General features: G+C 37.5%; 1 protein-coding gene across 1 annotated transcript in view; it reads left to right on the forward strand.

Annotated features, from left to right (window-relative positions):
- LOC127432064 (serine/threonine-protein kinase OSR1-like) overlaps window positions 1–16,743 on the forward strand; it is a 67,861-nt gene that overhangs the window by 44,210 nt on the left and 6,908 nt on the right. The window contains exons 4-15 of the mRNA XM_051682855.1: window positions 617–758; window positions 8,580–8,635; window positions 8,822–8,931; window positions 10,590–10,691; window positions 10,810–10,943; window positions 11,618–11,666; window positions 12,167–12,232; window positions 12,326–12,448; window positions 14,698–14,733; window positions 14,882–15,031; window positions 15,417–15,475; window positions 15,888–15,940. Of these exons, the coding sequence (XP_051538815.1) occupies window positions 617–758; window positions 8,580–8,635; window positions 8,822–8,931; window positions 10,590–10,691; window positions 10,810–10,943; window positions 11,618–11,666; window positions 12,167–12,232; window positions 12,326–12,448; window positions 14,698–14,733; window positions 14,882–15,031; window positions 15,417–15,475; window positions 15,888–15,940 (1,080 nt within the window). The remainder of the gene's footprint in view (window positions 1–616; window positions 759–8,579; window positions 8,636–8,821; window positions 8,932–10,589; window positions 10,692–10,809; window positions 10,944–11,617; window positions 11,667–12,166; window positions 12,233–12,325; window positions 12,449–14,697; window positions 14,734–14,881; window positions 15,032–15,416; window positions 15,476–15,887; window positions 15,941–16,743) is intronic.

A 16,743-nucleotide genomic window follows, 5' to 3' on the forward strand; every position in this document is an offset into this window, starting at 1 on the left:
ATTTGATAAAAAAAATAATCACTGGGAAATTGATATTTTTAATTTTAAATGCCCAAGATCATTGAGTGACATGCCCATGCCCATAACCGTAACCCTGGAAATAAAAAAGACGCAAAGTTTGTGCTTAAATTAATAATCAGCCCATAGATAATTCTAAAATGATAACAGATGCATTACTGATTTGTAAAGTGATTTTTCTGGTTAATTTAAATACTTTTTTAATTATTTCTTTATGTACAGTATAAATGATTTTTTCAAATATTTATTTAATTGTTTAATTTAGAGTAATTTGGCCCTCCATAATCTTTAAGGCCCATTCACATTAACATTGATTTACAATGGCAATGCAAGCAGAAGTCATTTTAAGTGAACGTTGGCGATTTGAGTCTACATGAGCGACAGGGACTGTTGGTGATGAAAAAAGTAATTTACTTTTTATCTCCAATAATTGAATCGGTATCGATTTAAACTCGCCTTTACAGCTCTTGGAGACATGTAAATCCAACAATACAGAAGCTTTGTTGGGGAGCTCTGGTACAGAAAGAGTGATCACTGTTCATTTATAATGATACAAACTTATATTTACTCATAACTCCATACACTATCTTTTTTGCAGGCTCAGTGTTGGACATAATAAAGCACATCATTTCAAAAGGGGAACACAAGACTGGTGTACTGGACGAACCCAGTATAGCAACTGTTTTGAAAGAGGTTCTTCAGGGTCTAGAGTACCTTCACAAAAATGGACAGATCCACAGGTAAGACATCTCCAACTTTTGCATGGTCTGCTGAGTCACAACCAGGGTTGGGGAGTAATGAAATACATGTAACGGGATTACGTATTTAAAATGCAAAATATAAGCAACTGTATTCCACTACAGTTACTATTTAAATCATTGGTAATTAGAATACAGTTACATTCAATAAGTATTTTGATTACTGAAGAGATTACTTTGCATTTTATTGTCATTTGTTTCATTTAATATTTAGTCCTTTCAGATGGAAAACATTTATACATATAAATGATGCGATCCAAAGTGCATTTGAACAGCGGTGAAACACTTTCTTATGATGTGTTACATTCATACGTGCAGACAGAGAAGTAAGTTTGAAGTAAGTTTGGAGCAGAAGAAATAGAAATAAACCTTGTGTAAATTGTCAGCTTTACGCTAAGCTAAATGCTGTTTCTAGCCATTTTACATGGACGTTACCAGGCACGATCATATTTTTTTTTATCAAGAAAATTCACATTAGATCATAATTTCTTTTTTCTATTAAGACCTTTGATATTAGGGCAAAAATCTTATTCTTGATGATAATTTTTATATTGTTTTCCTGTAAAAATATCTAAAAATCCTTAAAAAAAAGATCAATTTGATTTATCTTGTTTTAGAAACAACACTGCATAAGATATTTAGGTTTTTCAGAGAATGTATTTTTAACATGTATATTTTGTCTTACTGTACTGGCAGAGCTTTTATAGTCAAAACAAGTGAAAAAAATCTACCAGTGCTGAAGAAGTAATCCAAAGTATTTAGAATACGTTACTGACCATGAGTAATGTGACGGAATACGTTACAAATGACATTTTACAGCATGTATTCTGTAATCTGCAGTGGAATATATTTCAAAAGTAACCCTGGTCACAACAGGGTTGTGGTTTTGCAGAACTCTTATTCTTTTGCTGCAGAATAGATCTTTGGCTTCAATTTAACAGCATGAAAAAAGATCTACTGAAGACATGACTGGTTTCAACATACAGGAGGTTTGTAGTTGGCCTATGGACCAAGACCCCATTTAAATCAGCCTAATCTCCAAAGCAGCAGAGATGATGAATGAAATTAATGAATTCATGTTCCAAATCAACATCTGGTTGAGCTTCCACTGGAAAGCCTTGGGAACACTGGGTGAACAGTCCAGTCTAATATCTCACTCTTCAATCTTTTATCATTAAAATATATAAATCTCCATTCATGTCGACCAAGTTTATTTCACACTTTTCCTTTGCTTTCAATCCCAGAGTAAAGATGTTTAGAGCCGCACATGAGGAAATCATTCACAAATGACGTCTGTGATCTCTAAGTAAACTCATCAAAGCTTCCTTTGCTAGTTTATCCAAGACCTTCAACTCCAGACATCAATACACACTTTTAACTAGTGACTTATTGATGGCTAATTTAAATCATCAGCCTGTTTTCTCTCTGTCTCTCTCTCTCTCTCTGTCTCTCTCTCTCTCTCTTCTTTTAATATTAATTGCTTTCTTTGCACATCCCTTGTTCCCTCATTACAAGCACGAGCCTGTTCAAGTAGGCAGTGTAAATAATTCACAAGGTTTTAGGCTGGTTAAGTACTCATGACTTGATCTTGGCTCAGAATCTCAATGGAGACCTTGTCTTCTCTCCTCTATACTGTGCCACCAGTGTGACGGCAGGTAATTTTTGCCTTATGAGAAGCTTTTGAGAGTTTTTTTTTTTTATTTTTAGAAGTAGATTTATCCTAATTCATATTGAAGTTTTTGAAAGTTGGAAAGTGTTTTATCATGCAGTTATGGAAGGATATAGCTTAAGTATGTGTCAGGGCTGTAATCTGAATCATATGAGAGGAAGGTGAAGGGAGGGGTTTGAGACACGTGTGAACCAGTGTCAGAAATTAACTTCTTTTTTTTTTTTTTTTTTTACTTAGTGGCAATATTTTCCTCTGTAATTTATTTTTAGAGGCATTAAAAAACCTTTATAAGGGCTTTTTTTTCCCTATCCATATAAAAAATATTTGTTAGTCTTATAATTTACACAGAACTAGTACATTTGAAGTGCATTATTTACACAAAAATGGCTGTATAATAATATTCTGTAATATTATATAGTACACAGTATATTTTTTATGTAATATATTTTAATAATATTATGTATTAATGTAATATGTTAAAATTACACTATATATATATATATATATATATATATATATATATATATATATATATATATATATATATACACACACACACACACACAGTTGAAGTCAGAAGTTTACATACACTTAGGTTGAAGTCATTAAAAAAACATTTTTACCACTCCACAGATTTCATATTAGCAAACTATAGTTTTGGCAAGTCATTTAGGACATCTACTTTGTGCATGACATGAGTAATTTTTCCAGCAATTGTTTACAGACAGATTGTTTCACTTTTAATTGACTATATCACAATTCCAGTGGGCCAGAAGTTTACATACACTAAGTTAACTGTGCCTTTAAGCAGCTTGGAAAATTTCAGAAAATTATGTCAAGCCTTTAGCAATTAGCCAAATAGCCAATAGAGTCAATTGGAGGTGTACCTGTGGATGTATTTTAAGGCTACCTTCAAACTCAGTGCCTCTTTGCTTGACATCATGGGAAAATCAAAAGAAATAAAAAAATTGTGGACCTCCACAAGCCTGGTTCATCCTCGGGAGCAATTTCCAAACACCTGAAGGTACCATGTCCATCTGTACAAACAATAGTACGCAAGTATAAACACCATGGGACCACACAGCCATCATACCGCTCAGGAAGGAGACACATTCTGTCTCCTAGAGATGAACATAATTTGGTGCGAAATGTGCAAATCAATCCCAGAACAACAGCAAAAGACCTTGTGAAGGGGGGGGGGGGCATCACACGATACCCTCCTCATCCCTGGAGGATGCAATTAGACACTGTGGCTTACGTCTGGCATGAAGTCAGTTATCACAAGTGAGCACACCAGCTAAATTCTTCATCATCCATGACAGCCATGAGAAGTCCAGCAGGTGGGTGTAAAAATCATCACCCAACTCCTCTCATATTCTCGACAAGTCTCCCATCCTCACCACACTTTGAGAACGGACTAATTGTCAGGAAAAAGATTTGAGCTTCTTTCTGTTCTAGTGTGAATGGACTCAAGTGCATTCCCAGTCATCTTTTAAAGAAATATTTCACCCAAAAATAAAAATGCTGTCATTATTTACTCACCTTTATGTTGTTCCAAATCCATATGACTTTATTTCTTCTGTGGAACATAAAAGGAGATGTTTTTAGGAATGTCATGATCGCTAATTTAATCGTTAATAGTGACTCACTTTAAAGCTCAAAAAAGCACCCAAAAGTGTCATGAAAGGAATCCACATGACTCGTGCATCATATTCCAAGTCTTCTGAAGGCTTCAAAAACATTAAACTTCACTTGTTCTTGCGAATCTTTTGACAAAACGTCATGACACAAGAACCAATGAGGTTTGATGTTATTGACGAGTTGCCGCATATCCATATCGCAAATCAATTTTTTTCTTTTTTTTTTTTTTGGGTGAGCTATTATTTGTATAACACTCTTTGTTGTGAGGCTCTCTTTCGGCTGGGAAAGGCCAGAACACATTGTCATGGCTTCCGCAGATGGGTGACATCATTGCTTACGCTGAAAGTAATCTTCATTGCTTAGATCTCAGGAAACCATTCTGTTATTGTTCTGATGTTTTTTGGATTGCCCAGTACCATCTGGCTTTTGATACAGTTGAATTCTGGGAAGTTTTTGAATATCTGACCCTTGAATGTAGTGATCTGTCCCCTGATAACCTACTATTGCTTCCATGGCTTAGGTGAAGCGTGTAATTTCTGCTACCAGTGTTACCAGATAGAACTTGTAAAACAATGCCAATTGTTGGACAAACAGATAGCCCCACCCCAATCTCACACCATTGGTTGAGCCAATGTTGCTGTGTCGGGCTGGTCTGATGCTAATACAAACAGAGCAATGTTTTAAGAGTGCCACAGTGTTTACACTCTTCAGAGGGCTCAACCTATGAATGGCTTACTTATAGGTGTCACTGCATATGAAGCTGGGATAGGAGAAAGTATTTTAACAGAGAAAATGACATAATCTTTCACACTTATATACGTTCTGAATATTTATACCTCATTTTCCAAAAACAACATGCTCTCTCCTCATTAAGTGCCACATCTTAGGATCATGCTAATAATTATCAGCCTTGTTCACAGACAGCAGGAGTGTTACCAACCACTCTAGTCGTTTCACAACATCTGTTCCACTTCAGGAATACCACCAAATGTGCATAATTTCGGAGTGGACATCGGAGTGCTGTTAGTGTGTTTTGATTTGCCCAGTGGGAGGGAGCAACTGGGGGGCCTTTCAGAATATGTTTGTGTGGGCCTATTCAACAGAAAGTTTGCAATTATGGTTTTGCACCCCTGAAGCGCATGATTGGAGACCGTCATGGCAAGAGAATGTGAGTGTTATGATAACAGAAATTATGTCTCATTAAGTTCAAAAGTTAACTTGCTGTACTTCCTGTCAGCATGCTCAGGTTAATTTATATCTCTGCTGCCCCCAGCTGGACAGTAAAATATAATGCAAGAAATGATTGAATAGTGTAAGGCAAACATGGGCCCTAATAATTCACTCCTGAACATCCTTATCATGTAGCGTTGCGCAGTATACTGGTACTAATGAAATATCATGATACCAAAAAATTTAAAATGGTACGATATCATCTTGTTAATTTCGGTACCATATTACATTATGCTGCCATTAGCTAATTGTAATGTAATGTGAGAGTTTTGAGATGAAATCGAAGACCATTTGAAAATAATTATAAAAAAGCCTGTATATGGCCAAGTGTGATAATTAAACAGCAGAAGGATGTCATTTAATGAAATAATATACAGTCACATGCGCTGCGCGCCACAGTATGAATAAGAGGCACCTCTCTGCCCTGTCATCTCCTTCACACACACACATGCACGCACACGAACAACACATATATACATATACTGTATATGTATACACACACACACACACACACACACACACAGTTTAAGTCATAAGTTTACATACTCCTTAGCCAAATACATTTAAACTCAATTTTTCACAATTCCTGACATTTAATCGCAGAAAACATTCCCTGTCTTAGGTCAGTTAGGATCACTACTTTATTTTAAGAATGTGAAATGTCAGAATAATAGTAGAGAGAGAATTATTTATTTCAGCTTTAATTTCTTTCATCACATTCCCAGAGGGTCAGAAGTTTACATATACGTTGTTAGTATTTGGTAGCATTACCTTTAGATTGTTTAACTTGGGTCAAACGCTTTGGGTAGCCTTCCACAAGCTTCTCACAACAAGTTGCTGGAATTTTGTCCCATTCCTCCAGACAGAGCTGGTGTGACTGAGTCAGGTTTGTAGGCCTCCTTGCTCGCACATGCTTCTTCAGTTCTGCCCACAAATTTTCTATCAGATTGAGGTCAGGGCTTTGTGATGGCCACTCCGATATCTTGACTTTGTTGTCCTTAAGCCATTTTGCCACAAATTTGGAGGTATGCTTGGTCATTGTCCATTTGGAAGTAGGGCTGAAATGATTAGTCGACGTTATCGACAACGTCGACAAAAAAAAAAAAAAAAAAAAAAAAAATCTCGACAAATATTTTCGTTGTCGAATAGTCGTTTGATCTCATTTAACGTAACATGAGACCACATTAAACTGTAATGATGACCCGCGAGAGCAGCACTGCAGCTCGCGCCTGACTGAGCAGAGGAAGAATTACACAGCTCACAGTCCAGATGCACTCTAAACTTTCCAAACAGCTTCAGGTGATGTAGATCACAAAGTATGAGGGAATTTTAATGCAAAAATACAAAATAAGTAAATACAGAAGCACTCTTGTTGTGGAATAAGTGGAGCTGGAGCTGCCGCTCGCTGAAGCAAAACTTGAGTGTCGAGCGTCTTTAAAGGAAACACCCGGCGTTACATCTTTAATGCAGTTATATTTAATGCGTTATAGCTTTATTAAAGTTAAAATAATACGGAACCAGATTAAGTAAATAACTACAAACTTCGAAACTGCCATTTCTCTGTGCGGTCAGCGCCTCTTCTATGAGTTGCACGAATGTCCTGATCTAAGGGGGAGAGATTGAAACTGCAGCCGGCTGATGCACACTCTGTCGCGTGACGCTCGTCCCTTGAGCGCGTGCACTTAATGCAGCTAGATTATAACGTGATGGCTCGCGACTTATTCAGTCATAATATATATGTCACTGTGCATTTCTTATGGTGAAGAAAATTGGCAATACGCAGCTTTATTAATAAGAGTGAGTTTTTTTTTTTTTTTTTTTTTTTTGTGAGTTAAAGATGGATTGAAGTTAACAGAAAGGTGAGAGAATAGTCTTCGCCCCATTATACACTGCAACAAAATACATTTCGTTTTGTTTTGGCTTGTTTTCCAATATAAATATCTAAAACTCCTTTAAAACAACGTACTTTAGCAGCTATACTGCAGAAGAAAAAATTGTTATCTGAGAATGTTGAATATAACATTAAAAATGCAAATTGTTTGTAGGTTATTGGCTGCATATCTTAAAAAAAAAAAAAAAAAAAAAAGAAACAAGACCGGGTTGGTGTGGATGTTTGATGCATGTTTTTACTAGCTGTACCAATGTAGTCGCAAGTTCAGCACCCAGCTCGATCCGCTTTTCCATGTTACTGAATGTGCCGTTATGTACTGATCCTACGTTGGCATCGTTGGCACAGCTACATGTCGTTTCTTTTTCCACGATACTGCAGCGAAAACAGAAACAAGTGACCAAGCGTCTCCACGTCAATAAATAATGCAATAAAGTTGGACATTCTTTATTCAAAAATAGTCGCAAATGTAGGGACCGTCTCTAAAGATACAGCAACATTGGAGCATACATATCCAAAACATTTCCATAACATAAAGTATACAACTTCTGTAACATTTGAAGCAAATGACTAACAGGCATACAATGAACTCCAAAGTGTGCATGTAGGTTTCAGCAATAATGCACACCTTTTAGATTTTTTATATAATTGTGTATATATATATATATATATATATATATATATATATATATATATATATATATAAGTCAAATTATATGCAAGTATTTCTATATTCATCAGTATTGTAATAGGCCTTGGTGTTGGGATCTGGATTTTATTTCATGGAAAAGATCAAGTTGGGTCCTGAACTCTTGACTACATTGGTACAGCTAGTAAAAACATCCACACCGACCCAGCCTTGTTTTTTTTAGACATGCAGCCAAAACCTACAAACAAGGAAGTCTTAAATAATGCCTAAACTAAAGACTCTGCTAACTAAATTCAGCTGACTTGATACATGTGTTAACGGACTATGATAATGGCCTACTTGGACAACACATTGTTTCCTAGAGCTGGCAGAAAATACTCAAAACAGTCACAAGCAGTGTATCTATCAACCACAAATAATATATTATTGAGCAGCAGCCGTCTGAGTTGCATTGGAGTGACGTCACCTCCCCTCTTCGAATGATTGGCTAGAGGAGGAGCTGTCGATCAAGAACTAGTGGACGCAAAACGCCCCCTGATTTACATGAAACTCTACTCACAATTTTCATTGAAGAAAAACAATCAGCACACACCCTACACTCTTTTTAACTCTAAATTCTAGACAATTCAGTGCCATTTCTTTAAACAGTTTTAAACAGTTACATCTGTATTCATGCAAAATATGTTTGTGTGTCTAAAAGACAGGCTGTACTGTGTTTGTCTGCAGGGATCTTAAAGCTGGAAACATTTTGCTGGGAGAGGATGGATCTGTGCAGATTGCAGGTATGGTGTTCTCAGCATTTCCACAATTCAGTGCTGCTCACAAACCCCTTAACAATGAAATGCGCACATTATCTTCAGTAGTATACACGGCAACTTATTCTTTGTAAATCTCCCCCCCAGAATATGGTCTTTTTTTTTCTTTTTCTTTTTTATTCATTGTAATGACTTTTTATGTTTGGTCTCTAGATTTTGGTGTAAGTGCCTTCTTAGCCACAGGTGGTGATATGACTAGAAATAAAGTACGGAAGACGTTTGTGGGAACGCCATGTTGGATGGCACCAGAGGTGATGGAGCAGGTATGTGTCTTCTTATCCCAAAAGCTCCACAACCAAATAAATAATGCAATTGTAACGGTATACAGTACATGGAATGTCTTTCCACAGTCTCATTTTGCTTGATCTATGGGGGTCTATAGACACATTTTTTAAGGCATGATTTTCAATGATGTTTTTCAATTAAATTGCTCAGTGACGACTTTAAAACATAATTTTTTGTAAAGGTGCCTTGAAACAATGTGTATTGTGAAAAGTGCAAATTATTTTTATTTGTTTTTATTTGTATAGCAGCTATACAAATAAAAAAAAAAATAAAAAAATTTGTAATAACTTGTTACAATAACACTGATGAGCCAAAACATTATGACCACCTGCCTAATATGCTCTTGGTCCTCCACATGCCGCCAAAACAGCGCCGACCCGCTGAGGCATGGACTCTACAAGACCTCTGAAGGTGTCCTGTGGTATCTGGCACCACGACATTAGCAGTAGATCCTTCAAGTCCTGTAAGTTGCGCTGTGGATCAGACTTGTTGGTCCAGCACATCCAACAGATGCTCTTTCGGATTGAGATCTGGGGAAATTTGAGGCCAGGGCAACACCTTGAACTCTACATCATGTTCCTCAAACCATTCCCAAACAATGTGTGCAGTGTGGCAGGGTGCATTATCCTGCTGAAAGAGGCCACTGCCATCAGGGAATACCATTGCCATGAGGGGGTGTACCTGGTCTTTAACGATGTTTAGGTAGGTGGCACGTGTCAAATTGACATCCACATGAATGGCCGGACCCAGGGTTTCCCAGCAGAACATTGCCCTGAGCATCACACTCCCTCCCTCCACCGGCTTGTCGTCTTCCCACAGTGCATCCTGGCGACCTTCTTCAACTGCTCCACGGTCCAGTTCCGATGCTCACGTACCCATTGTAGGTGCTTTCTATGGTGGACAGGGGTCATCATGGGCACTCTGATCAGTCTGCAGCTATGCAGCCCCATACGCAGCAATGTGTTGTGACACATTCCTCCCGTAACCATCATTACAATTTTCTGCGACTTGTGCCACAGTAGACCTTCTGTCAGTTCGGACCAGACGGGATAACCATCGTTGCCCTCGGACATCAATGAGCGTTGGGCGCCCAAAACCCTGTTGCCGGTTTGTGGTTTGTCCCTCTTCTGACAGCTGTCGGTAGGTACTCACCACTGCTGACCGGGAGCACCCCACAAGCCTTGCCGTTGCAGAGATGCTCTGACACAGTTGTCTGGCCATAAAAGTTTGGCCCTTGTTAAAGTCGCTCAGGTCTTTACTCCTGCCCTTTTCTCCTGCATTCAATACGTTGACTACGAGAACTGATTGTTCGCTTACCATCTAATCTGCCCAGACATGTGGCCTTGTTAGGAGATGTTCAATGTTATTCCCTTCACCTGTGATTGGTCATAATGTTTTGGCTTATCTGTGTATGTATATACTGTATATATTGGCTTCCATATTATGTCATGTCTCCTGGTTGTCTCATTACATTATGTATTATTTTGTTTGTGTGATTATATGGAGTGAATTTTTATTATTAAAGCCATTATTCTCCCCTTATAAAATGTAAGTACTTCAGTGTGGTGGAAATTGCCATTAACTGCTGGTATATGGATGTATCTCCCGTGTTAAATCCGTGACTGTTTGTGAACAGGTGAAAGGTTACGACTTCAAAGCAGACATGTGGAGTTTTGGGATTACGGCCATAGAGCTGGCCACCGGCGCTGCTCCTTACCACAAATACCCTCCAATGAAGGTGATAAAATATAAAATACAAAGCTCTAATGAATTTTACAACAGCCCTAAGACACTAATATGTAACCTTATGTTTTTAGAGCATTTTAGATGTTTCAGAGACCTGTGTTTGTTTGCAGGTGTTGATGTTGACTCTGCAGAATGACCCACCTTGCCTTGAGACTGGAATCGCAGACAAAGAGATTGTGAAGAAATACGGAAAATCCTTGAGGAAAATGATCTCCTTGTGTTTGCAGAAGGACCCAGAGAAAAGGTGCTGAGCAGAGCTTAAATGTTCACTTGAGGTCATCTGATAAAAATAAGTTACTATGCTATGTGTACAGTGGCCCTAAAAAGTATTTCGACACTTAAACCACACTTAAATCTGTGTGGATGAAAAAGTTTGTGGCATCTGCAAACAAATTATTTTAGCTTTTCTCAAAATTAACTCTATTGCTATTTTTGCAACAACTTTCCACCACTGGTCTCAAGGTGATTTTAGTGGGTGATGAAGTCATTTCCCCTCAAGTACACACAGGTGTCCTGGAAGAATAACCACAGGTATAGCTCATCACATTAACTATGAGCAGCCAGAAAGTATCGACATTTGAACAGTACACCTATTGCTTTATCATTTAAAACTTGACAAATATATTAATGTCTTTGTGCTATCTTTCTTTAAAATAATTGCCTCTTGGTTTGATATTTTGTTATCTAATGCAACAACAGTCATACATTTTCAAGTGTGGCATAAATGTCCAAATATCTTTTGGGGCCACTGAATCTCATGAAGCATGTATAAAGTATGATGTTATTATTTGCCATTTGTCAGCTACAGTAATGTTTTTGCACATCCTGGAAGAAGGGGGAGAACTTTTATTGAATGTTGATACATGCCTGACATCACTAAGTTACAACAAATGTATTTCAATAGTGTTTGCTTTTTAGGCCAACATCATCAGAACTCTTAAAACATAAATTCTTCCAGAAAGCCAAGGTAAGAGCCTTTTTGCTTTCAGGAGGACATTTTGTTTGTTTTTGTTCTTTTTTATATGTTATTTATTCTAGTGTAAATGAGCTGTTTGCATGCATCTGCCTATGTGTAGTTACCCCAACCTATCTAATTCATCCATTTAAAAATGTGTATCCAAAATTTGTCCACATTTTTGACTGGTACTATGTATGAATAATAGTCGAGTTTAAGTCCAGCATTCCTTTTATTACTGGGCCTTTGCCAGGGCATGAAGGAAAAGCAGGGATAAGGATCCCAGCATCCCTCTCCAACTGATAAAATCCCTGCCAAATGGAGTTTCCTTTCTGCTGTTTGAAGCAATCCAGTGTACCCTGGAACTCGATTCCCTTGGTTCTCAGATGCTATCACATGTGCCCAGTAGGGGGCCAGGGCCTAAATTTGAGTTTCAGCCCATGTTGTAATATGTAACTTACTGTTTATTACAAACATTTTCACTTCAACTTCTGTTGGACTTTGTTTGGCAGAATAATGAATATCTGCAGGACAAATTACTACAAAGAGCACCTACAATAACAGAGAGGGCGAAAAAGGTGAGGAAAGAAAAAGAGTGTTTAGGTTGTTTATATGAATTCTTTGTATCTATTAAGCAGAAAAAAATCTCATCTTTAAGTATGTGTGTGTAGGTACGGCGAGTTCCTGGCTCCAGTGGGAGGCTCCATAAAACAGAAGATGGCGAATGGGAATGGAGTGATGATGAACTGGATGAGGAGAGTGAGGAGGGCAAAGCTGCTGTTTCTGCCTTACGGGTAACACACACACACACACACACACACACACACACACACACACACACACACACACACACACACATACACACACATAGTGATTTCCTTTTTGTGAAAGGAAGGTTCCAGGTTCAATTCAAGCTCTGTCAACAGCATTTGTGGCATTAGGTTGATTACCAAAGAGAATAATTTCAACTTGTCCCTCTTTTTTGTTTTGTTTTTTTAAAGCTAAAATCACGTTCTTTTAAACTGAAGGATGAGTCAAAATGTATTTATTGTAGTAATTGCAATTGTGCCACTTCTACTGTTTATAAAGCAAAAATTAGACCAATTTTTGGCAATTTGTCCACAGTACGTGCATATAGTGAGCTTTTAAATTTGACTGTGAAAAATTGCAGACGGCAGCCCAAAAATGCTCCAGAGTTGAAGAGGTTAACTTGTACTGAAGCTGCAGCATTCTTTTAAGCATTAACATATCACATTGCTTATTATTGTATTACTCTATACAAGTCACACTGTGAAATGTTGTGTTACAGCACTGCTTGTTTGCACTCTGTGTGTGGCCTCTTTGTAAGAGTGTTGGTTGTTGTGGCATCTCTCACCCCTGGACTCTTGTATTTTGTGTTTGCCGCCAAAGGAGCAGCAGTCGAAGTCCACAAGGCGACAAGTCCGCTTCTCTCAGCCTCTTGAGCTGCCCCCGCCCAGGGTTATTTCATTTTCCCACTGATACAGATGGCTCAGCTAACAAGGAAGCACACATAATCAGTTAGACAGTACAGCTTAAGAAATTGTATGAAACCGGAAGTGCTAGGTATTTAGGAATAAGAAGTGCTAGACAAAGAGAAAGAGATTTGTTTTTTTGTTTTTTGTCATAAAAGAGTCTTTTATGTCTGCTAATTGCTAACCCTGCTGAAAAAACCAGGCTAACCAACGTACCATTTCCATGCTGGTCTAGCTGGTGGACCAGCAAAGCCATGTTTTTCACCAGACAAATGTGTATGTTTTTTCTGGTAATGCTTGTTAACCAAGGAAGTTGACTTGTTGGAACACCAGCACACCAACAAACAACACATCACCTGTGTTGTGTATCAGCAATCAGTATATCAATATACACATCATATACTGATGACCAGTTATGCTGTTTTGTTTTCCAGTAGGGAATGGTCTTGTTATCCAACCACAGAGTCAAAAACATTGTAGAGACTGCAAGGGCGTTGAGGATGGATGTTGCACCCACAGTTGTCTGTGATAATCAGTTTCTCTGCATATCTCTGCAAGAAATAATCATGTACAATATAAAATCATTCAGATCCCTAAATGTGATAATGTTGATTCAGGCCTTATCTATACAGTTCCATATGCTCGACTTGTTATGAAATCTTAGCACATTCAAGCTTATACATGCCTTGGAGATCACTCTGCAAGATCAGCTACTTATCCGGCTACGTAAACTTGACACTAAACTTTAATACCACTGACTAAACTGTGCTAAGGCAAAGGCAATTTAACCAAACAAATCTTGAAAGAGAAGGCAAAGAAACTGACTTAAAATTACCTACTGCAAGCTTATAATTAAATATTGTGGATAATGTGTCCTTCCCCGAAGCCATCTGTATCAGGATTTTATCTGTAACTTTGATGTTCATACTGACCAAATCAATGACCTCTGATAACCAACGTGATTTTATTTAACAGCCTTATTATAAGACTGCTGCTAGGTGAGACACTAACATAGATAAGGTTGCTTTTGTCATATATGGACACACTCTTTGTAACCCTAACTAGACACCATCACAGTGTCTCTGGTCATATGGCCTAAATTCTTAGGTATAAAAATTAATTGATACGAGTACTTAAATCTCAACTCAAAACTAATTTGGGTGGATGTTTGAAAATGTGTGGGTTTGGTTATGGGTATTGGTGTATGTTGGATGTAGTTCGTTACACATTTGAATAGAATGCTCCATGCAAATATTGATCTGCATTTGTAACTTGAAATTTGGTTGCATATGTCAGAATGGTACCAATTTCAATAACAGTCCTTATTTCGATAGCCCATTCTTGAATGATATGAAGCACTAAAACTGTGGCCTTGTAATCATAACAAAAGTTTATACATTTTCAATGAAAAGGGAAAAAAAAAAATCTATGAAGAATTTATCTCCCTGCTTCACTCCTTACTACAGTGTGTATGAATCCAAAGCTAAATAACAATAACCCAAATGATCATAAGAGACTTGTTTGACCCCTGACCTTGATCCCTCCTACAGTCACCTAGAGTAAAAGAAGGACTGCAGAATACAGAGGTAAGTAGTGGATAAAGAACTTTGTTTTTGGTAGTGGTGTTAAATTAATCAAATGTATTTTTAATAAAAATAATTCAGATTTTGTCATATTTATATATATACAACATAATTTGTAAAGGTGTGTGTGGGAATATGCATGCATTGATAGATTTTCCAAGCCTATGGCAGTCATCTCCAGCCTGATCTACCTCATGGTGCTGGCCAGGGCTCAGCTCAAGCTTCACCACCCAGCGCTCAACATACTGCCCCAAATACACCCCCGTCACATGGCCAGCCCACAGTCGCAAACCCTGCACAGGTAGAGTCTGAACCTTTGGAGAAAAAATCATTGTACAAACAACATAAATGTAGCACCTTTGAAACAATCCTGTAACCAAAAGGTAGAGCATAGTGCTAACAATGCCAAGGTTATGGGTTTGATATCCATGGAAAACACTGATAAAATGTATACCTTGAATGCACTGTAAGTCAATTTGAAAACAATCATCTGCCAAGTGATTAAATGTACATTTAAATGTACAAACAAGGTCAGTTGTGGCTACATTGCTACTATGCAATCTCAGGCATGTCAACATACAGTTATTAGGCTGCTTTATTTTTATAAATAGAGACATATCAGACTGATAGAGACTGAAGGTCCTAAACTTCCTGTTTCTAGTCCCCATTTTTGTCTCTGTCTGTAGGCACCAGTTCCTGGAGGTGATGCCTCCCAATCCCCCATCAGTTTGGTATTAAGGTTAAGGTATGTTGCGTTTGCTGCTGTTTCATTAATTAAAGTCATTTACCTTTGTGGACTTTTAGGCTTTTTATGTTTTCTAAAGGAAGCAATTCAACCATCCTATGCTTAGCTACTGTACTATGTTCTTAATTTCAGAGGGATTATCACAATGATTTTTACATATAGAATTAAAACCTAAACCTTTCTTTGTGTTAGACCATATGTCATTTGAATGGAACTGTGCATTTTGCTGTTATGTAAAGGCATGCTAACAAGATGATGTAGTGGCAGTGCCATTCACTGCTGAGTGCACCCACCACTGTCTCGCAGACATGACATCAGATTTTTGTAACTGCATGATTCTTCATTGCTGTAGACAGGAGCAGTACAAGAATGCAGTCCGCTCACCATATTTCTCTCACCTCCTGTCCTACAGAAACTTGAAAAAGGAGCTGAATGACATCCGATTTGAGTTTATGCCTGGCAGAGGTAAGAGTGACATAATGCTGATTTTTTTATAGATTTCCACACTACTTGATAATGTCATTATTGTATTGACCGGCAGCTAATGGTCTTGCAACAATAAATCAAGCTAGATAATCTTAAAGGGGATGTGTATATATTATTTTTTTAATATAATGTAAAATACTTGCTCTTGTCCCAATTAAGTATGCAGAGTCATCCAAGTAAGCCATTTGTAGGTTGATTTCTCCAAAAAAGTGGTGTAAACTACGGAGCCCCTTAGAGGACAGGGCGGTAATTTTCTTTTTCTGAAACAGTTTTGCATGCCCTCGCAATAGTTTGCATTCCCTTGTGGTAGTTTGCGATCTCTTGCAATAGTTTTGCGTTCCTTCGCAATAAATTTACCATGGTTTTACTATAGTAACCATATTTTAACCTTGATATTCTTAGAGAAATCATAGTGATAATACAGGAAAACTATGGTAATAAAAATCATAATTTTGTGTTTATTACGGTTTTACTACAAATACTATGGTATTTGTAGTAAAACCATAGTAGCCACAAGAATTACCATGGTTCCTATATGGAAACAGTATGCTGTATTAAAACCATGGTTTCTGCCAAAAAAACATGGTTACTTACTTTTCTGCCAAAAAAACAAAACATGGTTAGCCTACAACAGTCATGGTTACAACAGTATTACTATAGAAAAATTATTTCCGCCAAAAATGATGTTTACTGCAGTCTACAATATTACCATAGTAAAACCATAGTTAAACTATGGTATTTGTAAGAGTAAAACCATAATAACCATAAAATTATGATTTTTA

This window comes from Myxocyprinus asiaticus, chromosome 41 (assembly GCF_019703515.2).
Source record: "Myxocyprinus asiaticus isolate MX2 ecotype Aquarium Trade chromosome 41, UBuf_Myxa_2, whole genome shotgun sequence".
NCBI classification, from domain to species: Eukaryota; Metazoa; Chordata; class Actinopteri; order Cypriniformes; family Catostomidae; genus Myxocyprinus; species Myxocyprinus asiaticus.